Source organism: Oncorhynchus clarkii, chromosome 30 (genome assembly GCF_045791955.1).
Source record: "Oncorhynchus clarkii lewisi isolate Uvic-CL-2024 chromosome 30, UVic_Ocla_1.0, whole genome shotgun sequence".
NCBI lineage: Eukaryota > Metazoa > Chordata > Actinopteri > Salmoniformes > Salmonidae > Oncorhynchus > Oncorhynchus clarkii.
Window position 1 is genome coordinate 21,767,656 of NC_092176.1, and position 22,968 is coordinate 21,790,623.

At 42.7% G+C, this 22,968-nt stretch overlaps 1 protein-coding gene across 3 annotated transcripts in view; it reads right to left on the reverse strand.

The window, feature by feature from the left end:
- The window catches only part of LOC139389463 (protein phosphatase Slingshot homolog 1-like), a 63,509-nt gene extending 49,087 nt beyond the window's left edge, over positions 1-14,422 (reverse strand). For 2 of the 3 annotated variants that reach the window (XM_071136238.1, XM_071136237.1), the window contains exons 1-2: positions 14,012-14,422; positions 5,481-5,518 (exon numbers count right to left, since the gene is read on the reverse strand). In XM_071136238.1, coding sequence (XP_070992339.1) covers positions 5,481-5,518; positions 14,012-14,092 — 119 coding nt within the window. In that variant the 5' untranslated portion in view covers positions 14,093-14,422. The remainder of the gene's footprint in view (positions 1-5,480; positions 5,519-14,011) is intronic. The other variant, XM_071136242.1, reaches the window with a different exon arrangement.
- Positions 14,423-22,968: the final 8,546 nt, after the last annotated feature.

The window sequence follows — 22,968 nt, forward strand, 5'->3', positions numbered from 1 at the left end:
AATGAATGATTACGGGCCTGCTGCTGCTCAGTCAGACTACTCTATCAAATCAGACTTAATTATAACATAATAACACAGAAATACGAGCCTTTGGTCATTAATATGATCGAATCCGGAAACTATCATTTCGAAAACAAAACGTTTATTATTTCAGTGAAATACGGAACCGTTCGGTATTTTATCTAATGGGTGGCATCCCTAAGTCTAAATATTCTTGTTATATTGCACAACCTTCAATGTATATCATAATTACGTAACATTCTGGCAAATTAGTTTGCAAAAACTGTTGCATATACCCTGACTCTGCGTGCAATGAACGCAAGAGAAATGACACAATTTCACCTGGTTAATATTGCCTGCTAAACTGGATTAGTAGTTATAACTAGTGATTATCATTGATTGTTTTTTATAAGATAAGTTTAATGCTAGCTAGCAATTTACCTTGGCTTCTACTGCATTTGTGTAACAGGTAGGCTACTCGTGGAGTGCAATGGTTAGAGCGTTGGACTAGTTAACTGTGCGGTTGCAAGATTGAAACCCCTGAGCTGACAATGTGAAAATCTGTCATTCTGCCCCTGAACATGGCAGTTAACCCACAGTTCCTAGGCAGTCATTGAAAATAAGAATGTGTTTTTAACTGACTTGCCTAGTTAAAAAAAAATATATATTTTTTTTTTTAAATCGGAAATCGGCACCCAAAAATACAGATTTCCGATTGTTATGAAAACTTGAAATCGGCCCTAATTAATTGGCCATTCCGATTAATCGGTCGACCTCTAATGTCCATGTCCTGGGAAATGTTGTTACTTACAACGTCATGCTAATCGCATTAGCCTATGTTAGCTCAACCGTCCCGTGGAAGGGACACATATCCCTAAGAAGTTTTAATAAAGCCCTTTTGTGGGGAAAAACTAATTCTGATTGGCTGGGACTGCCTCCCCAGTGGGTGGACCTGGCTTCCTTCTATGAACTGTAACTCAGTCAAATCTTTGAAATTGTTGCATGTTGAGTTTATAGTATTGTTCAATATAATATCAACACATATTTAGTTTGAGATATTGTTTACCTTCTGTAAGTTTAAGAAATATTGCCTTGTGCTTTTAAGTCCATTACCAAACACCCACATAACTAAGGTATTTTCACATTTCTCTCCATCATGAGGGAGAATAATAAAAGTTCACCAACTAGTGATTTTACTGATTTCACATTTGTTTATGAATGTGATAACTCGTTATTTAATGATTACTACAAAAAATAAAAATGTAAACAGAATTACTGCAACTGAATTGGCTACAACGGGAAATCATAATCGTCACAAACCACAGCCGGGTCACCTGCTACTGTCCTCCGTTCCACTGGCATACGGTTAGGTTCAACTGTTTTCTTTGTCTTTGTTGTCCGGTGGTCAAACCAAGAGTGTTACAACAGTTTGGACCACCCCTCCCTCTATGCCTTTCACTCTCACCTCTCCCAGCTCTTAGACACCTACCCATGAGCCCCCTCTTTCCATTTACTGATACCAACATACTCACCCAATGAGTACCGACTGACACCGGATGTTGATAAGTAGTTGAAACTTGGTCAGTCCCTCCTGGCCTTGATGTTAACGTCCACAGACGGATCAGACAGGTTCAGATTTGGTCCAATCATGGATGTACGTATGTTTCCCAAGTTTGGATAGTACAGTAAGTAGAGCACAATACAGTACCGCACAGTAAGTACAATACAGTTAAGGCAAGTAGAGTATAGTACATTGTACTGTACTCTACTGTGCTCTGCTGTCCAAACTTGTGAAACATGAGAATTACATTACATAGGGCGGCAGGTAGCCTAGTGGTTAGAGCGTTGGGCCAGTAACCGCAAGGTTGCTAGTTCAAATCCCGAGCTGACAAGGTAAAAATCTGTCGTTCTGCAGTTAACCCACTGTTCCTAGGCCGTCATTGTAAATAAGAATTTGTTCTTAATTAACTGACTTGCACGTTTAAAAAAATGTATGAAAAACAAGTCCGTAATTCCATTACCAAATATGGCATCTGCACAGTTCCACTAAATTAGTTTTTGTACATTTTTCAGTGGAAATTGTTAATAGAGTTGTATTGTTTGTTAAAGTTTCAATACAATGATTTTTGTTTGGCATACATTTTAAAGTGAAAAAACTGGAATCATAAGTTGTTTCCGTGGAAATGCCCAAAACATTCACAGCAGTCTCAGATTTCACTGCATGAGGGCATGGAGGCAGAACACAGTAAATCTCCCTGCGATTAATTACCAAGATTATTGACCCCATGGAGCCAGAGAACCACATCCCTCACTATGTAGGAAGGGTGACATGCTGACCTCTTCCACTCTTCCCCCTTTGTCCTGGGGCACAGTAGAGCAGGAAGTTATGACCAGCTTTCAGGCATCCTGTTTTCAGCGAGAACAAAAATAAACTAATGTCTGACCCACACGCACATGAATGGAGAAAAAAAATAAAAATAAAAAATAAAGACTAAGGAAAGTGGGATGATGGGCTTGAAAACAATCGTGTCTCTGAATGTCAACACCTTTGTTCGTGAGTGACGTTACACATCCATGTAAAAGCTGACAAATTAAAACCTCTTACTTCTACCCCTTCCTTTTTCGAAAATTCTGTTAAAAATCGCGCAACTTTTCAGCGTCCTGCTACTCATGCCAGGAATATAGTATATGCATATGATTAGTATGTGTGGATAGAAAACACTCTGAAGTTTATAAAACTGGTTAAATCATGGCTGTGACTATAACAGATCGTGTGTTTCATTGAAAAACGCAAGAAAAACTGCTCTCTGAAAGCAAAAAATAATTTCCATAAGTCACTTCCACCAGTTGTTAAAAGAGAACAGAATTTAATGGCAATCTGCCTGCAATTCATACAAATTCCGCACGATGGCGCCATTGTCCTAATTTTCAATTGAATTAATTGTTGGAAAATCCTTCTATCTGAACTCCATTTTCCCAGTCTTCACCCGGATGCAGTTGAGGGAGATATCAGATGGCATTGTTTTTGAAGTGAAGACCTATTGAAGAGACATCGCCCTGTAATCATTTTGATAGATTATAAACGTTTACTAATACCTAAAGTTGGATTACAAAAGGATTTCGAAGTGTTTTGTGAAAGTTTATCGTCGACTTTTTTAATTTTAAAAAATTACGCAGCGTTTAAAAACGATGATTTTTTCTGAATGACACAACTTCCATACAAAGCTATTTTGGGTATATATGGACCGATTTAAACGAAAAAAAGACCCAATAGTGATGTTTATGGGGCATATAGGAGTGCCAAGAAAGAAGCTCGTCTAAGGTAATGAATGTTTTATATTTTATTTCTGCGTTTTGGGTAGCGCCGGCTATCGCAAAATCTGTTGTTTACGTGTCGAGCTGGCATTTTGGGGGGTGCATGCTATCAGATAATAGCTTCTGATGCTTTCGCCGAAAAGCATTTTAAAAATCTGACTTGCTGGCTAGGTTCACAACGAGTGTAGCTTTAATTCAATACCCTGCTTGTGAATTTTGATCAAAGATTGAGTTGTAACGAGTACATTTAGCATTTAGCGTAGCGCATTTGCATTTCCAGGGGCATACTTGGGACGTCTGCGTGTCAAGTATTCTCAAGAAGTTACAGGCCAGTGGTGCACATGCCCCTCTATACCCAATTTCACCTAAAAACTCTGATTGCTTCATACAAGGAAATTAACTTAACTCAGCAGCACACTAAATCCATTCAGTGAGTTGATTAAGACTAGAGGTTGACCGATTATGATTTTTCAACGCCGATACAGATTAAATCAGATGTTTTTTTTAAATCTATTTGTAATAACGACAATTACAACAATACTGAATTAACACTTTTTTAACTTGTGCAGTTAGATTATCAAGAATTTAAGCTTTCTGCCAATATCAGATATGTCCATTAGAGGTCGACGGATTATGATTTTTCAACGCTGATACCGATTATTGGAGGACCAAAAAACCGATACCGATTAATCGGCCAGTTTTTTTTTATATCTGTAATGAATTAACACTTAACTTAATATAAAACATCAATAAAATAAATTTAGCCTCAAATAAATAATGAAACATGTTCAATTTGGTTTAAAAAATGCAAAAACAAAATGTTGGAGAAGAAAGTAAAAGTGCAATATGTGCCATGTAAGAAAGCTAACGTTTAAGTTCCTTGCTCAGAACATATGAAAGCTGGTGGTTCCTTTAAACATGAGTCTTCAATATTCCCAGGTAAGAAGTTTTAGGTTGTAGTTATTATAGGAATTATAGGACTATTTCTCTCTATACGATTTGTATTTCAATAACCTTTGACTATTGGATGTTCTTATAGGCACTTTAGTATTGCCAGTGTAACAGTATAGGTTCCGTCCCTCGACTCGCCCCTACCTGGGCTCGAACCAGGAACACAACGACAACAGCCACCCTCGAAGCAGCGTTACCCATGCAGAGCAAGGGGAACAACTACTAGAAGGCTCAGAGCGAGTGACGTTTGAAACGTTATTAGCGCGCACCCTGCTAACATCGGTTACACCAGCCTAATCTCAGGAGTTGATAGGCTTGAAGTCATAAACAGCTCAATGCTTGAAGCACAGCGAAGAGCTGCTGGCAAAACGCACGAAAGTGCTGTTTGAATGAATGCTTAAAAGCCTGCTGGTGCCTACCACCGCTCAGTCAGACTGCTCTATCAAATCATAGACTTAATTATAACATAATAACACACATAAATACGAGCCTTAGGTCATTAATATGGTCGAATCCAGAAACTATCATCTCGAAAACAAGACGTTTATTCTTTCAGTCGGTCGACCTCTAGTAGTGACCAAAACAGACAGACAATCACTGTTTAAGCACCTGTCGCAACAATAACGAGCCAAAAGAGGGAAGACAACATTTAGTCTAATTGTCTGTTAAAGATTGGGGAACCCTGGTCTACAGAGTTGTCCCCTACTGGTGGTTTTATTTGGGCCCCCAATATCATTGTTGTACATCTGTAAAGTAAGTCTGTAAAAACATCAATAAATCAGTGATTTTAATTTTGTATTCCCAAGCATAGAGACACGTGATTGCATAAATTTAAGCAAGATTTCTTTTGTTTTAGTAAAATATTATATAGGATTGGGATTCTGGCGGTCAAATTGCAGTCTACAGATGATTTCTAATCATGTTCCAGCTCGCAAACCATCCCCTCAAGACAAATCGGCCCGCGGCTGAAACTAGTTGATGATCCCTGCCGACAGACAGACAAAGGTTTCTTAATAATTTGTTACAGTGGTGACCGGCATTGAGAGGAACCAGGAATGAGTAGATCTAGAATGCTTACCCCACACCAACAAACACAGATGACAAAAACGTCCTCCTAATCTCCATCTAGCATTATCCTGCTCCACCATGGAAAAGAGAAGCAGCTCTGGGCTACCCAAGCAAGTCCACTAACACTAAGTATTAACAACACTTACCTCTGATTTAGCTGCCGCTCATAGTCACTCCCAAAGTCCTGCAAACCAAGAAAAAGCAGAGGAAAAGAAACAAAAATTACCAAATCTGATACTTCAAGACATTGAAGCGCTACAGTGCAGCCATTAGTATCAGGTGGACATGGATCTACAGGTAACTGACAAAATAAAGGAAACACCAACAAAGCATCTTAAAATAATTGTCCAGTGTTTCCATATTTCTATGATATATCACCTACACAGAGAACAAAACATTAGGAACACCTTCCTAATATTGAGTTGCACCCCCTTTCGCCCTCAAAACAGCCTCAATTCATCAGGGCATGGACTCTACAAAGGTGTCAAAAGCATTCCATAGGGATGCTGGCCCATGTTGACTGCAATGTTTTCCACAGTAGTGTTGAGTTGGCTGGATGTCCTTTGGGTGGTGGACAATTCTTGATACACACGGGAAACTACTACCATACCCCGTTCAAAAGGCACTTAAATCTTTTGTCTTGCCCATTCACCACTGAATGGCAAACATACACAATCCAAGTCTCAATTGTCACAAAGATTAAAAATCATTATTTAACCTGTCTCCTCCCCTCTATCTACACTGAAGCGGATTCAACAAGTGACATAAAAAAAATGTATTTGTTGAGAACAAGTTCTCATTTACAACTGCGACCTGGCCAAGATAAAGCAAAGCAATGCGACAAAAACAACAGCCTTACACAAACAAACGTACAGTCAATAACACAATAGAAAAATCTGTATACAGTGTGCGCAAATGAAGTAATGAGGTAAGGCAACAAATTGGCCAATAGTGGTGAAGTAATTATTTGTAAATACCATTACAAAGTAGGTGTTGGCTTTGGGGATGACCAGTGAAATATACCTGCTGGAGCGCGTGCTACGGGTGGGTGTTGCTATGGTGACCAGTGAGCTGAGATAAGGCGGGGCTTTACCTAGCAAAGAGTTATAAATTACCTGGAGCCAGTAGGTTTGGCGATGAATATGTAGCGAGGACCAGCCAACGAGAGCATACAGGTCGCAGTGGTGGGTAGTATATGGGGTATTGGTGACAAAACATATGGCACTGTGATAGACTGCATCCAATTTACTGAGTAGAGTGTTGGAGGCTATTTTGTAAATGATATCGCCGAAGTCAAGGATCGGTAGGATGGTCAGTTTTACGAGGGTGTTGGCAGCATGAGTGAAGGAGGCTGTGTTGCGATATAGGAAGCCGATTCTAGATTATAATTTGGATTGGAGATGCTTAATGTGAGGATGTAAGGAGAGTTTACAGTCTAACCAGACACCTAGGAATTTGTAGTTGTCCACATATTCTAAGTCACCATCTAGAGTAGTGATGCGAGTCAGGCGGGCAGCGATCGGTTGAAGAGCATGCATTTCGTTTTACTAGCATTTAAGAGCAGTTGGACGCCACAGAAGGAGTGTTGTATGGCGTTGAAGCTCGTTTGGAGGTTTGTTAGCACAGTGTCCAAAGAAGGGCCAGATGTATACAGAATGGGGTCGTCTGCGTATAGGTGGATCAAGGACTCACCCGCAGCAAGAGCGACATCATTGATATATACAGAGAAAAGAGTCGGCCTGAGAATTGAACCCTTTGGCACCCCCATAGAGACTGCCAGAGGTCCCGACAACAGGCCCTCCGATTTGACACACTGAACTCGGTCTGAGAAGTAGTAGTTGAACCAGGCGAGGCAGTCATTAGAGAAACCAAGGCTGTTGAGTCTGCCGATAAGAATACGGTGATTGACAGAGACGAAAGCCTTGGCCAGGTCGATGAAGACGGCTGCACAGTACTGTCTCTAATCGATGGCGGTTATGATATTGTTGAGGACCTTGAGCGTGGCTGTGGTGCACCCATGACCAGCTCGGAAACCAGATTGCATAGTGGAGAAGGTACGGTGGGATTCTAAATGGTCGGTGATCTGTTTGTTTACTTGGCTGTCGAAGACTTTAGAAAAGGCAGGGCAGGATAGATATAGGTCTGTAACAGTTTGGGTCTAGAGTCTCCCCCTTTGAAGAGGTTGATGACCGCGGCCGCTTTCCAATCTTTAGGAATCTCAGACGATACGAAAGAGAGGTTTAACAGACTAGTAATAGAGGTTGCAACAATTGTTGCAGATCATTTTAGGAAGAGAGGGTCCAGTTGCTGCAGGGGGTGCTTAGTTCTTAGTTCTACATTTTCTGAAAGGGGTATGCTTATTTAAGATGGTGAGGAGAGCACTTTTGAAGAACAACCAGGCTTCCTCCTGAAAGCTATACGGGATCATAGCTTTCACCTGGATTCAAATCAAAATGGTCACATGCGCCAAATACAAGTGTAGACCTTAACATGAAATGCTTACTCACAACAAATAAACAAAATTGTAAAAATCATAACAATAAAACAACGCGGCTACAGTTGAAGTCGGAACTTTACATACACACCATAGCCAAATACATTTACACTCAGTTTTCCACAATTCCTGACATTTAATCCTAGTAAAAACTCCCCATCTTAGGTCAGTTAGGATCACCACTTTATTTTAAGAATGTGAAATGTCAGAAGAATAGAGAGAATTATTTATTTCAGATTTTATTTCTTTCATCACATTCCCAGTGGGTCAGAAGTTTACATACACTCAATTAGTATTTGGTAGCATTGCCTTTAAATTCTTTTAACTTGGGTCAAACATTTCAGGTAGCCTTCCACAAGCTTCCCACACTAAGTTGGGTGAATTTTGGCCCATTCCTCCTGAAAGAGCTGATGGAACTGAGTCAGGTTTGTAGGCCTCTTTGCTCACACACGCTTTTTCAGTACTACACACAAATGTTCTATAGGATTGAGGTCGGGAGCAAAGCACCCCCAGAACATGATGCTGCCACCCCCGTGCTTCGCGGTTGGGATGATGTTCTTGGGCTTGCAAGCGTCCCCCTTTTTCCTCCAAACATAACGATGGTCATTATGGCCAAACAGTTCTATTTTTGTTTCATCAGACCAGAGGACATTTCTCCAAAAAGTACGATATTAGTCCCCATGTGCAGTTGTAAACCATAGTCAGGCTTTTTTATGGCGGTTTTGGAGCAGTGGCTTCTTCCTTGCTGAGCGGCCTTTCAGGTTATGTCGATGTTGGACTCGTTTTACTGTGGATATAGATACTTTTGTACCCGTTTCCTCCAGCATCTTCACAGGGTCCTTTGCTGTTGTTCTGGAATTGATTTGCACTTCTCGCACCAAAGTACATTCATCTCTAGGAGACAGAACGCATCTCCATCCTGAGCGGTATGAAGGCTGCGTGGTCCCATGGTGTTTATACTTGCGTACTATTGTTTGTACAGATGAACGTGGTAACTTCAGGCATTTGGAAGTTGTTCCCAAGGATGAACCAGACTTGTGGAGGTCTACAATTTTGTTTCTGGAGGTCTTGGCTGATTTCTTTTGATTTTCCAATGATGTCAAGCAAAGAGACACTGAGTTTGAAGGTAGGCCTTGAAATACATCCACAGGTACACCTCCAATTGACTCAAATGATGTCAATTAGCCTATCAGAAGCTGCTGAAGCCATGACATTTTCTTGCATTTTCCAAGCTGTTTAAAGGCACATTCAACTTAGTGTATGTAAACTTCTGACCCCCTGGAATTGTGATAAGTGAAATAATCTGTCTGTAAACAATTGTTGGAAAAATTACTTGTCATGCACAAAGTATATGCCCTAAACAACTTGCCAAAACTAGAGTTTGTTCAGAAATTTCTTGTTGAGGGGTTGAAAAACAAGTTTCATTCTCCAAACTAAGTGTATGTAAACTTCCAATTTCAACTGTATATACAGGGGGTACTAGTACCAAGTCAGTGTGCAGGGGTACAGGTTAGAGGAAATTTGTACATGAAGGTAGGGGTGACGTGACTATACATAGATAAACAGCAAGTAGCAGCAGTGTACAAAACAATGTAAATTGTTTTTGGGTGGGAGGGCGCAACGTAAATAGTCCGGTGGCCATTTGATTAATTGTTCAGCAGTCTTATGGCTTGGGGATAGAAGCTGTTAAGGAGCCTTTTAGTTCTAGACTTGGCAGTTCCACTTGTCGTGCAGTAGAAGAGAAAACACTAACTTGGGTGACTGGATTCTCTGACAATTTTATGGGCTTTCCTCTGACACCGCCTATTATATAGGGTCCTGAATGGCAGGAAGCTTGGCCCCAGTGATGTACTAATGTTCTTTGAGTAAATAGCAAGCATTTTTAAAACTCTTTGAGACAAGTTTGAGGTGAGGTTTTTGAAGTGTTTTTCTACAATTTATGCTTTGACCACAAATACGAGTATAGGACGAGTCAACAACATTATTTAGGTATAAGTTAAGTTAACAGAATAGGGCGATCTTCAACGAGCCTTGGCATAGATTCTACAAGTGTCTGGATCTCTATTGGAGGGATGCCACAGCATTCTTCCAAAACAAATTCCATAATTTGGTGTTTTGTTGATGGTGGTAGAAAACACTGCCCCAGGCGCCGCTCCAGAACCTCCCATTATTGTTCAATTGGGTTAAGATCTGGTGACACCCACTGTTTGGGTCATAAGAAATATGACAACTCATAAATGTTCATTGTTAACCTAGATACCTGACTTTATGAGAGAGGTGAGCGCCACTAAATGGAGGGAATGGGGCCATTATTCATGATAAAGTTTCACAACAGTAATATCTTCAAAACAGTTCTTATTGTACCAGGAGGGATATCATAGATTGGAAGCATCAGGATAGAACTACAGATGCAGGATCTTAATTTGATCACTTTTGTTGCTGCGAACTTTGTGCCCAGCAGGAAATGCAAACTTGTACTGTATTTGGGTTTTAAAAAGGCTTCAAGTTTGTCATTTTCACTTTGAAATTTCACTTGATTTTCCCTAAAAGAAATGTTATCAACCTCTACAGAAATGTCTATTAATTATGAAATACATAATTCTAATTTCCTGTTGCTGCAGGATTTTTTTTCTGCTGTAGCAAGCTGGCTCTAATTAAGATCCTACATCTGTACATGGTGACAGGTAACTGAGGTGGGCCATTATCCAGAAGTTTCACCTACTAAAACCTGAGGGATGTCAAACAAAGCACTACTAGCAATCTCCCTGCCAAGGTAAGGTAGGCTGTGCCAGAGTACAGCAACAATGAGAGCAAATACTTGTGACAAGTTGTATCCAATACTGCATTTCAGCTCCAAAAACACACGCCGCTTTCCATTTCTGAACTAACTAAATAAAGCGAGCATTACACTTGTGATGAGCAGAAAACAGCAAAGAAAACTCATTGTCTTTCAGAAAAATTTGAAGTTTCACAAACACACAAAACTGTGAGTAAAGTAAAGGTTTATGTCCCCATCTAAACAAACAGTGCCAGTAAGGTAATATGGTGGGCCTCTACCCAGGGGAAGGGCACCGAGGGGCCAGGTGAAACACACCAGGGAGGGTAATCCAATAGTTCACCTGAACAGCCCTGCAACTGCTACAAGTGAAATTACAGCCATAATTCTGCCACAGCAAGACATAAAAGCAACAAGTTAGAGCCATGAATAGAAAGAGGATTTCACTTCGTAGGGAAGAGTCTAAAACCGAGGAATGAAACTCTCCGCGTGGGTAAAGAGGCAGAGCATTTAGGTTGTGATTGTACTTTTGTTTCCATGACTAATCAAAACTTGTTTCCTCATGGCCCTCTGCAGCAGACATATGGTGAGCAATATGTTGAAGCACATTTGTTCATTAAAATAACATCAAACTTATTAGAAATACAGTGCAGATATTGTTAATGTTGTAAATGACTATTGTAGCTGAAAACAGCTGATTTCTTTATGGAATATCTACACAGGCCCATTATCAGCAACCATCACTCCTGTGTTTCAATGGCACGTTGTGTTAGCTAATCCAAGTTTAGCATTTTAAAAAGGCTAATTGATCATTATTACACCCTTTTTTAATTGTGTAAGCACAGCTTAAAACTGTTGTTCTGATTTAAAGAAGCAATAAATCTGGCCTGCTTTAGACTAGTTGAGTATCTGGAGCATCAGCATTTGCGAGTTCGATTACAGGCTCAAAAGGGCCAGAAACAAAGGCCTTTCTTCTGAAACTTGTCAGTCTATTCTTGTTCTGAGAAATGAAGGCTATTCCAAGCGAGAAATTGCCAAGAAACTGAAGATCTCGTACAACGCTGTGTACTACTCCCTTCACAGAACAGCGCAAACTGGTAGTAACCAGAATAGAAAGAGTGGGAGGCCCAGTTGCACAACTAGCAAGAGGACAAGTACATTTGTGTCTCGTTTAAGAAACAGACGCAAGTCCTCAACTGGCAGCTTCATTAAATAGTACTCACAAGACACCAGTCTCAACCTCAACAGTGAAGAGGGGACTCTAGGAGGCTGGCCTTCTAGTCAGAGTTCCTCTGTCCAGTGTCTGTTCTTTTGCACATCTTAATCTTTTATTTTTATTTGCCAGTCTGAGATATGGCTTTTTCTTTGCAACTCTACCTAGAAGGCCAGCATCCCGGAGTCGCCTCTTCACGTTGAGACTGGTGTTTTTAGGGTACTATTTAAAGGACAAAAAAAGAAGTGGTTTTCTTTCAAAAACAAGGACATTTCTAAGTGACCCCAAACTTTTGAACGGTAGTGTATATAGAATCGCAATACATATTGCGATCGTGATAATATTGCATCATGTGGTCCCTGGCAATTTCCTGCGCTACATGTAGGGCTAATAGCTATATTTCACTTTTGCTATTCTTGGCAAATTCATGTAGCCTACCTTCCACCGTCACAACAGCTACCATATTGTTACCCCACCACCATCCTCCCCTTCTCATTCCCTCCACCGTTCATGAGAGAATGACATCATAGCTGCAGCAGCCTCCTGAGTGGCTTGGCTGCTCCTCAACAGACAGGGCCCTCCCTGGGCAGAGCCCTGGGAGCAACGAGGCAGCCAGTCAGTCAATTCCAGCCCACATGGAAAGTGAGTGACAGGGAAGGCCAGTCCTCTGTCATGCCAGCTCAACTATTGCCATCCTCATGACAAACGTGTTTCTTTTTACACATCTCTTTTTCACATTGCAGGTGTAATGAGTCAGGCCCAATGACTCAGTATTTTAAGGCAAAGAAGCAGTCTAATGAAAGAAAATAAAGATCAGCTAATGCTATGGTCCCAGTTCTTGATATAACGATGATTGTTCTCATCTTTGATACAAATCCACCCTCTACTCCTCAGTAAGGGCTAGTGCCTAGTGGAGACATACAACCTTCCTTCCTTCCAGAGGCTAGTGTCTTTGTTGAGTTTTACATGACTACAGTTTATATTAACAGTTAGCACCCCCAACTGGTCGAGGTGTACTATCAATTCAAAAACAGTACTTTGACTAACTATAATTTCTATATGAGTTACATCACATGCCATTGGGGTGATTTGTGTAGGCTTAACTGTTATATTTTGAAATATCAAAAAAGTGGTCATGTTATTGTTTAGAATTACCTTGCATTTTGTGATGGAATTAAAGCATTAGCTAAAGTTAATACGGACTCATGGTTCAGCTAACAAATAAAACACTTAAACACAAGGAGCAGTAACATGAGTCCCTTTGTCATCTTGGAAGTGTTCAAGATGGCAAAGGGATTACATTTTATTTTTTTTACTTGTCTGTATTGTCAGACTACTCTCTGTATGGGAAATGACTAGGCCTCTACCACATGACATTGTATGAAGTTATGCCACATTTCACCTCATTGACAGTTCCTTTAGAAGACATTATATAAATCAGTATATAGAACATTACATACTGTCCATAATAACACTGGTTTTGGCAAAAGTAGCTAGCGTTTAGCTAGCCAACATTTTGGTCTACCAGATTTTATGGCACCACTGCAGTACCGTTACACACACAAAAAAAATGTGTTAGCTGGCTAGCAAGCTAGTTTACTACATTCACCAGCAGGTTAGAGAAGAAAACAGCACAGACCTTGTTAAAAGCACTTCCATTTAACGAGCAAACTAGCTAGTTGTGGGTTTTAAAGCTCAAGCTTGTAACAACGTTGTGTGCAATGAAAGTATGTTTAATACATACTCAGTGATAAAATAACAAGGTACCTATGCATGATAAGAATGAAAACTAGGTACCTAATGCCATAGTAATTTGGAAATGGCAAGTGGTAGCTAGCTAATGTTGGTCATTAATATGTTAACGTTAAATCAACTGCTAATTAGTTAAAGAAAATAAGTACACGCTAGCTAACTAGGTAACCTGCGTGTATTGTGGGTTAGTTGGGTAGCTACCTAATAACTTTACTGGCTAGCAATAGCATTGCTACTGAGATGCAACTTTGCTTGCTCGCTTTTCCAAACAGCTAGCTACCTTGCTAGTGATGGAGTTGAGCCTAGTACCAAACTAGCTTATCCCGTCGCTACAAAACACTAGCTACAAGGCCTACCTATGATACTCCCACGTATCCCCGGTGTTTTCTTACGCGCTTTCTTGACGTTTCTAGAACGTCTATCCAGCTATTTCCAAACTTACCTCCCCCACGTTGGTGGTGGTAGTGCTGGCTGTGGATGCAGCGCTTGGGGTAGGGGAGCGCTGCAAAGTAACCAGAGCCATGACTGGGAGAATCTGCACAGGCCGGTGTAGCCTGTCCAGAGAATGGTTTTATTTCGGGTAAAGAACCCGAGGAAGTTGCTTCTTGATGTCAACGTCTATTGCGGTCGAAGCAGAGAATTTCATCGTCGTTATTAAATTTCCATCGTCCTAAAATCTGGCAGCCATTGCCTCAGTTGTTGCTTTTGAATGTTCTCTAATAAAAATACATTCATGTAATATTAAGAACGTGCAGTGCAGACACACGTCGTTCCTCATGCTGCGGCTTTCACACTAGCTAGCCTCTGTAGCCTGCACAAAACAGCTTCAATCAGGCAGGAGGATGTACGGATGCGAGCGTATACCATAATGCCAGCCCAGACAGCTAGAGCTGCTGTCTGTGTGTTGATGCTGAATTCAAACATTCAGTGGTCTGGTCCAATGGATGTTATCAAAATCTGTCTTCCAGTTTAAACAGTGTATTTCACTTCGCCTGTCGGTAAAAAAAAAACGTAATTTCTCAAAAGTGACATGCTTTCCCATGTGTTTTACTGGGAGAATGCGTGTAAATTCGAAAGGAATTTACAAAAATGTTGATTCGTGAGCGGATTCCATTATGCTCTACTCTGGGGCAGTGGGCTAAAGTCCGTCACGTCGCTGGTAATGGGGACATACATAAATGCCAACTAAATAACATTTTGGTCAGTGTGTGTGTTAACTATTTAACTGTACGAGAAAGCTTAAAAGGCCTCAAATTGTAAATATCGGTATAGGTTTTTTTGTATCGGCCAAACATTTCATATCGGTGCATTCCTAGTTTCAGATGTTCTAGGAAGATGGGCAAGGACTTTGCCGTGCTAGCTTCAGGGGGAAGCAGGTTCCAACATTGGGGTGCCAGGACAGAGAAGAGCTTGGACAGGGCTGAGAGGGAGCTGGGTGGGCCAAGAGACCCGAATGGAGCACTCGGGTTGTGGTGCAGGGTTAAAGCATAGCCTGAAGTTAGGGAGGGGCAATTACTCTTGCTGTTCTATAGCTAAGCACCATGGTCTTGTAGTAGATGTGAGCTTTCAACTGGAAGCCAGTGGAGTGTGCGGAGGAGCAGGGTGACATGAGATTACTTGGGAAGGTTGAAAAGCAGGTGGGCTGCTGTGTTCTGGGTAAATCACACACGTGGGGAGCCCAGCCAACAGCGAGTTGCAGTGGTCCAGACAGGAGAGGACAAATGCCTGGATTAGGACCTGCGCCACTTCCTGTGTGAGGTAGGGTCGTAGTCTATGGATGTTGTAGAGCATGAACCTGCAGGAGCGGGTCACTGCTTTGATGTTGGCAGAGAACGACAGGATGTTGTCCAGGGTCACGCCAAGGTTCCTTACACTCTGGGAGGGTGACACTGTGGAGATGTCAACCGTGATGGAGAGGTTTTTGAGCAGACAAGCCTTCCCCGGGAGGAAGATCAGTTCCGTCTTCTCGCGGTTGAGCTTGAGGTGTTGGGCCGACATCCAAGTTGAGATATGTTTTTATTTAACCTTTGTTTAACTGGACAAGTCAGTTAAGAACAAATTCTTATTTACAGTGGGTTAACTGCCTTGTTCAGGGGCAGAACAACAGATTTATACCTTGTCAGCTCGGGGATTCAATCTAGCACCTTCTGGTTACTAGCCCAACGCTCTAACCACTTGACTACCTGCCACCCCATCTGCCAGGTATGCAGAGATGCGTGTCACGACCTGGGTGTCAGAAAGGGGAAAGGAGAAAAGTAGTTGAGTGTCATACGCATAGCAATGATAGGAGAGACCATGTGAGGATATCACTGAGCCAAGAGTGTGTATAGCCTGAGACGCCCAGCCCTGAGAGGGTGGACAGGAGGAGCTGAGGGTTCACAGTGTCGACGGCAGCAGATAGATCTAGGAGGATGAGAACAGAGGAGAGAGTCAGCTTTGGCAATGCGGAGAGCCTTCATGACACAGAGAAGAGCAGTCTCGGTTGAGTGACCCATCTTGAAGCTTGACTGGTTAGGGTCAAGAAGATCATTCTGAGAGCGATAACGAGAAACTGTATCAGAGACAGCACACTTAAGTGTTTTTGAAAGAAAATAAAGGGATACAGGTCTATAGTTTTTGATGTCAGATGAGTTGAGTGTTGATTTCTTGAGGAGGGGAGCAACTCGGGCCATTTTGAAGTCAGAGGGGATGCAGCCAGTGGTCAGGAATGAGATGAGGGAAGTAAGGAATGGGAGAAGGTCTCCAGAGATGGTCTGAGAAGGGAGGAGTGGATGGGGTCGAGTGAGCAGGTTGTTGGGCGGCCAGACCTCACTAGTCACAGGATGTTGTCTGGAGAGAGAGGGGAGAAAGAGGTCAAGGTGTAGGACGGTTCTGTGTGAGTGAGACCAGTGGACTCCATAGGCTGAGTGAATGAGTGGTGGATGTCAACCTTTTTTTCAAAGTGGTTGACAAAGTCGTCCACGGAGGGAGGGGAGCGGTGGAGGGTTAAGGAGGAAGGATAGGGTCGAAAAGAGTTTCCTATGGTTAGAGGCAGAAGCTTGACATTTAGAGTGGTAGAAAGCTGCTTTAGCAGCGGATACAGAGGAAGAAAAGGTAGAGAGGAGGGAGTGAAAGGATGATAGGTCCTCCAGAAGTTTAGCTTTCCTCCATTTACGCTCAGCTTCCCGGGTCCCTGTTCTGTAAGCTCGCAACGAATCACTCTGCCACAGAGCAGAAGAGGAGGGCCGAGCCGGCTGGGAGGAAAGGGGACAGTGCGAGTCATAGGATGTGGAAAGGGAGGAGAGTAGGGTTGAAAAGGCAGAATCAGGAAGATTTAGCAGAAGGGAGAGATAATAGGATAGAAGAGAAAAGAGTCGTGAGAGAGAGAGCAAAGATTACGAAGGCGCATGACCATGTGGGTAGGGGCTGAGTGGTTAGGGTTGGAGGAAATGGAGAAAGAAAAAGAAACAAAGTAGTGATCAGAGAGACCTGGAGGGGGGGGGGGGGGGGGTTGCAGTGTGATTAGTAGGCGAGCAGCCTCAAGTAAAGATGAGGTCAAGCGTAGTGCCTGCCTTGTGAGTTGGAGGGGATTGGGAAAGGGTGATTTAAAAAGAGGCATGGAATTTAAAGAGTTGGAAAGAAATGAATCAAAGGCAGACGTTGGGAAGTTGAAGTCGCCAAGTAATAAGAGCGGTGAACCATCGTCAGGAAATTAGCTTATTAAAGTGTCAAGCTCATTGAGGAACTCTCCGAGGGAACCTGGTGAGCAATAGATGACAATAATGTTAAGTTTGAGTGGACAAGTGACAGCATGGAATTCAAATGAGGAGACGGACAGGTGAGAGGGGGCGAAAAGAGAATCTCCATTTAGGAGAAATAAGTAGACCCGTGCCACCACTGCAACGACCAGATGCTCTCGGACTATGAGAGAAAACATAGTTAGATGAAGAAAGAGCAGCTGGGGTAGCAGTGTTCTCTGGGGTGATCCATGTCTGCTTTTGAATGTTCTCCAATAAAAATTAATTTATGTAATATTAAGAATGTGCAGTGCCGACACATATTGTTCGTCAAGGGACTGAAGGGCAGCATAGGCTGAGATGAACTTGACATTCTCAAACGCAGATGGGCAGTTCCAAACACTGCCAGACCTGGAATTCCACAAAAAAATTGAATTAAATCAAATTTTATTGGTCACATACACATATTTAGCAAATGTTATTGCGAAATGCTTGTGTTCCTAGCTCCAATAGTGCAGTAGTAACTAACAGTGCAGTAGTATCTAAAAAACAATTCACAACAATACACACAAATCTAAAAGTAGAAGAATGGAACTAAGAAATATATAAATGTTAGATCGACTAATGTCGGAGAGGTATTGACTAAAATACAGTAAAATCGAATACAGTATGAGATCAGTAAAGCAGTATGTAAACATTATTTAAACGGTATTAAAGTGGCCAGTGATTCCAAGTCTATATATATAGGGCAGCAGCCTGTAATGTGCAGGGTTGCGTAACCGGGTGGATGCCGGCTAGTGATGAATATTTAACAGTCTGATGACCTTAAGATAAAGCTGGGACAGAGAGACTGAAAAACAGCTTCTGATGCAGCTGTACTGTTCTCGCCTTCTGGATGATAGCGAGGTGAACAAGCCGTGGCTGTGGTGGTTGATGCCCTTGATTTTTTTGGCCATCCTTTGACATCGGGTGCTGTAGGTGCCTGTAGGGCAGGTAGTTTACCCCCAGTGTTGCGTTAGGCAGACCGCACCACCCTCTGGAGAGCCCTGCAGTTCCGGGCGGTGCAGTTGCCATACCAGGCGGTGATACAGCCTGACAAGATGCTCTCAATTGTGCATCTAAAAGTTGAGGGTTTTAGGGTCCATGCCAAATTTCTTCAACCTCCTGAGGTTGAAGAGGCGCTGCTGCGCCTTCTTCACCACACTGTCTGTGTGGGTGGACCATTTCAGTTTGTCAGTGATGTGTACCTCGAGCAACTTGAAGCTTTCCACCTTCTCCACTGTGGTCCTATAAATGTGGATAGGGCGTGCTCCCTCTGCTGTTTCCTGAAGTCCACAATCAGTTTCTTTGTTTTTTAGACATTGAGTGAGAGATTATTTTCCTGGCACCACTCTCCCAGGGCCCTCACCTGCTCCCTGTAGGCTGGCTCGTCATTGTTGGTAATCAAGCCTACTACTATTGTGTTGCCTGCGAACTTGATGATCGAGTTGGAGGCGTGCATGGCCACGCAGTCATGAGTCAACCAGGAGAACAGGAGGGGGCTGAGCACGCACCCTTGTGGGGACCGTGTGTTGAGGATTAGCGAAGTGGAGGTGTTGTTTCCTACTTTAACCACCTGGGGGCGGCACATCAAGAAGTCCAGGACCCAGTTGCACAGGGCTGGGTTCAGACCCAGGGCCCAGAACTTAATGATGGGCTTGGAGGGTACTATGGTATTGAATGCTGAGCTATTGTCAATGAACAGCATTCTTACATAGGTATTCCTCTTGTCTATATGGGATAGGGCAGTGTGCAATGTGATTGCATTGTCTGGATCTATTGGGGCGGTAACCAAATTGTAGTGGGTCTAGGTTGTCAGGAAAGGCAGAGGTGGTATGATCCTTAAGTAGCCTCTCAAAGCAGTTATTGATGATAGGAGTGCTACGGGGCGATAGTCATTTAGTTCAGTTACCTTTGCTTTCTTGGGTACAGGAACAATAGTGGACATCTTGAAGCAAGTGGGGACAGCAGACTGGGATAGGGAGAGATTGAATATGTCCGTAAACACTCCAGCCAGCTGGTCTGCGCATGCTCCGAGGACGCGGCTAGGGATGCCGTCTGGGCCGGCAGCCTTGCGAGGGTTAACATGCTTAAATGTCTTACTCGCGTCGGCCACGGAGAAGGACAGCCCACAGTCCTTGGTAGCGGGTCGCGTCAGTGGCACTGTGTTATCCTTAAAGCGGTGTTTAGCTTGTCCGGAAGCAAGACGGTGTCCACAAAATGGCAGGTTTTTCCTTTGTAGTCTGTGATTGTCTGTAGACCCTGCCACATACAGTGGGGAGAACAAGTATTTGATACACTGCCGATTCAGGTTTTCCTACTTACAAAGCATGTAGAGGTCTGTCATTTTTATCATAGGTACACTTCAACTGTGAGAGACGGAATCTAAAACAAATATCCAGAAAATCACATTGTATGATTTTTAAGTAATTAATTTGCATTTTATTGCATGACATAAGTATTTGATACATCAGAAAAGCAGAACTTAATTTTTTGTACAGAAACCTTTGTTTGCAATTACTACGTTTCCTGTAGTTCTTGACCAGGTTTGCACAAACTGCAGCAGGGATTTTGGCCCACTCCTCCATACAGACATTCTCCAGATCCTTCAGGTTTCGGGGCTGTCGCTGGGCAATACGGACTTTCAGCTCCCTACAAAGATTTTCTATTGGGTACAGGTCTGGAGACTGGCTAGGCCACTCCAGGACCTTTAGATGCTTCTTATGGAGCCACTCCTTAGTTGCCCTGGCTGTGTGTTTCAGGTCGTTATCATGCTGGAAGACCCAGCCACGACCCATCTTCAATGCTCTTACTGAGGGAAGGAGGTTGTTGGCCAAGATCTCGCGATACATGGCCCCATCCATCCTCCCCTCAATACGGTGCAGTCGTCCTGTCCCCTTTGCAGAAAAGCATCCCCAAAGAATGATGTTTCCACCTCCATGCTTCACGGTTGGGATGGTGTTCTTGGGGTTGTACTCATCCCTCTTCTTCCTCCAAACACGGCGAGTGGAGTTTAGACCAAAAAGCTTGATTTTTGTCTCATCAAACCACATGACCTTCTCCCATTCCTCCTCTGGATCATCCAGATGGTCATTGGCAAACTTCAGACAGGCCTGGACATACGCTGGCATGAGCAGGGGGACCTTGCGTGCGCTGCAGGATTTTAATCCATGACGGCGTAGTGTGTTACTAATGGTTTTCTTTGAGACTGTGGTCCGAGCTCTCTTCAGGTCGTTGACCAGGTCCTGCAGAGTAGTTCTGGGCTGATCCCTCACCTTCCTCATGATCATTGATGCCCCACGAGGTGAGATCTTGCATGGAGCCCCAGACCGAGGGTGATTGACCGTCATCTTGAACTTCTTCCATTTTCTAATAATTGCGCCAACAGTTGTTGCCTTCTCACCAAGCTGCTTGCCTATTGTCCTGTAGCCCATCCCAGCCTTGTGCAGGTCTACAATTGTATCCCTGATGTCCTTACACAGCTCTCTGGTCTTGGCCATTGTGGAGAGGTTGGAGTCTGTTTGATTGAGTGTGTGGACAGGTGTCTTTTATACAGGTAACGAGTTCAAACAGGTGCAGTTAATACAGGTAATGAGTGGAGAACAGGAGGGCTTCTTAAAGAAAAACTAACAGGTCTGTGAGAGCCGGAATTCTTACTGGTTGGTAGGTGATCAAATACTTATGTCATACAATAAAATGCAAATGAATTACTTAAAAATCATACAAAGTGATTTTCTGGATTTTAGATTCCGTCTCTCACAGTTGAAGTGTAACTATGATAAAAATTACAGACCTCTACATGCTTTGTAAGTAGGAAAACCTGCAAAATCGGCAGTGTTTCAAATACTTGTTCTCCCCACTGTACGTCTTGTGTCTGAGCCATTGAATTGCGACTACACTGTCTCTGCACTGATGTTTTGCCTGTTTGATTGCCTTATGGGAGGAATAACCACACTGTTTGGATTTGGCCATATTCCCAGTCACCTTGCCATGGTTAAATGTGGTGGTTCACGCTTTCAGTTTTCCCGGAAAGTTCTTTATTACTGTCTGCGCGATGTACTGAGAACCCAGATGGCTGAATGGACGGGGACAGTATATCACGAGAGAGCCATGTTTCCGTGAAACAGAGTATGTTAAAAGCCCTGATATCTCTGGAAGGAGCTCCTCGCCCTGAGCTCGTCTACTTTATTATCCAGAGATTGAACATAAGCGAGTAATATTCTCTGAAGCGTGAGATGGTGTGCACGCCTCCTGAGTTGGACTGGAAGTCCACTCCGAAAACCTCTTCTCCGCCGGCAATGTTTTGGAGCAACCTCTGGAATCATTTCAATTGCCCTGGGGGGTACGAATAAAGGATACAATTCAGGAAAGTCGTTTTCCTAGTCACAATGCTAGTGAGTTACCGTTGCTCTGATATCCAAAAGTTGTTTACGGCTGAATGTAATAACACTAAAAGAATTATGGTCTAATAATGTAAGAAATAACCCAAAAAAACAAAACACTGCAAAGTTGAGTAGGAGCTAGAAGCAGAGCTGCCATTTGTTAGTGCCATCTTATGGGTTTGCTCCCAGGGTACACTAAATTAGAAGGGTTGTAGCCAAGAGGTGGGGAGCAGCTGTAAAGCCTCCAGGGAGAGGTGCGAACAGGTATAGAAAAAACACACATAGTTGACAAAGCTACAAAAGAGCTAAATTAGATCATCTGTAAATAACTAGGTAAGATACTCAAGTGAGAGGGTGGTGTGGAGCCTTCCTCGAACAACTCCACTGAACCCTCTTTGTTTTTGCAACAAAACCGCTGCTGAGAAACAAGGGAAGACTGAAGAACTAACACTAATTGCTGATTGCCTAGGAGAGGTGAAACCACTCCCCTTCCAATAAAGCCACTGCTTACCAAAATAAGTCACAAATTGCCCTGCCCCTTGATCCTGGTTGATGTGTCAACAACTATCTGCAAATGATGAGCAGTTCACACACCAAGTAGGCCGCTGGGAAGACATGCAGCACTTAAAGTAGATGGCCCAAACTTGCAAAAAGACAGGACTAGACCACAACAGATAAAGAGATACTTATCAGATAAAGATATACTTATCACTCCTGGAGATGTCAGGAGTCCTCTAGCTATAGAATATAGCTAGGCATATATATTATTAGCCTATGTCAGTCTAATGACAGCGTTATAGGGGAGAGTGGGGTAAGTTGTGCAAAATGATTAGTTGAGCCACCCCTTAATTTATACAATGACTGTATATATATATGAATGGACAAAGTCATTGATCATGTAACATCATTCATTCCTATGTGAAGACTCAATAGCTAATGAAGCCAAATTAAGACGGTTGTGATTAGGGGTGTCCAGACATGTAGTTATAATCATATCCGTAAATTGACAATTGATAGTTGGATCGGATGAACTCGGGATCGGAAAAAAAACGGAATATGCCTAAGTAGATGTTGGCAAAATACCAATCTCCCGCCACGTTTATAGACCAAACAAGCTGCATATTAGAAGCCGCGGAAGGGTGTGTGTGTGTGTGTGTGTGTGTGTCTTCAACTTGCAGCAGGCAGACAAGTTTGCTCACAGTCAGAATGAGCGTCTGCATTTCAGCTTTTTTCCCTACCCTTGCCCCGCTTGTTAGATATTA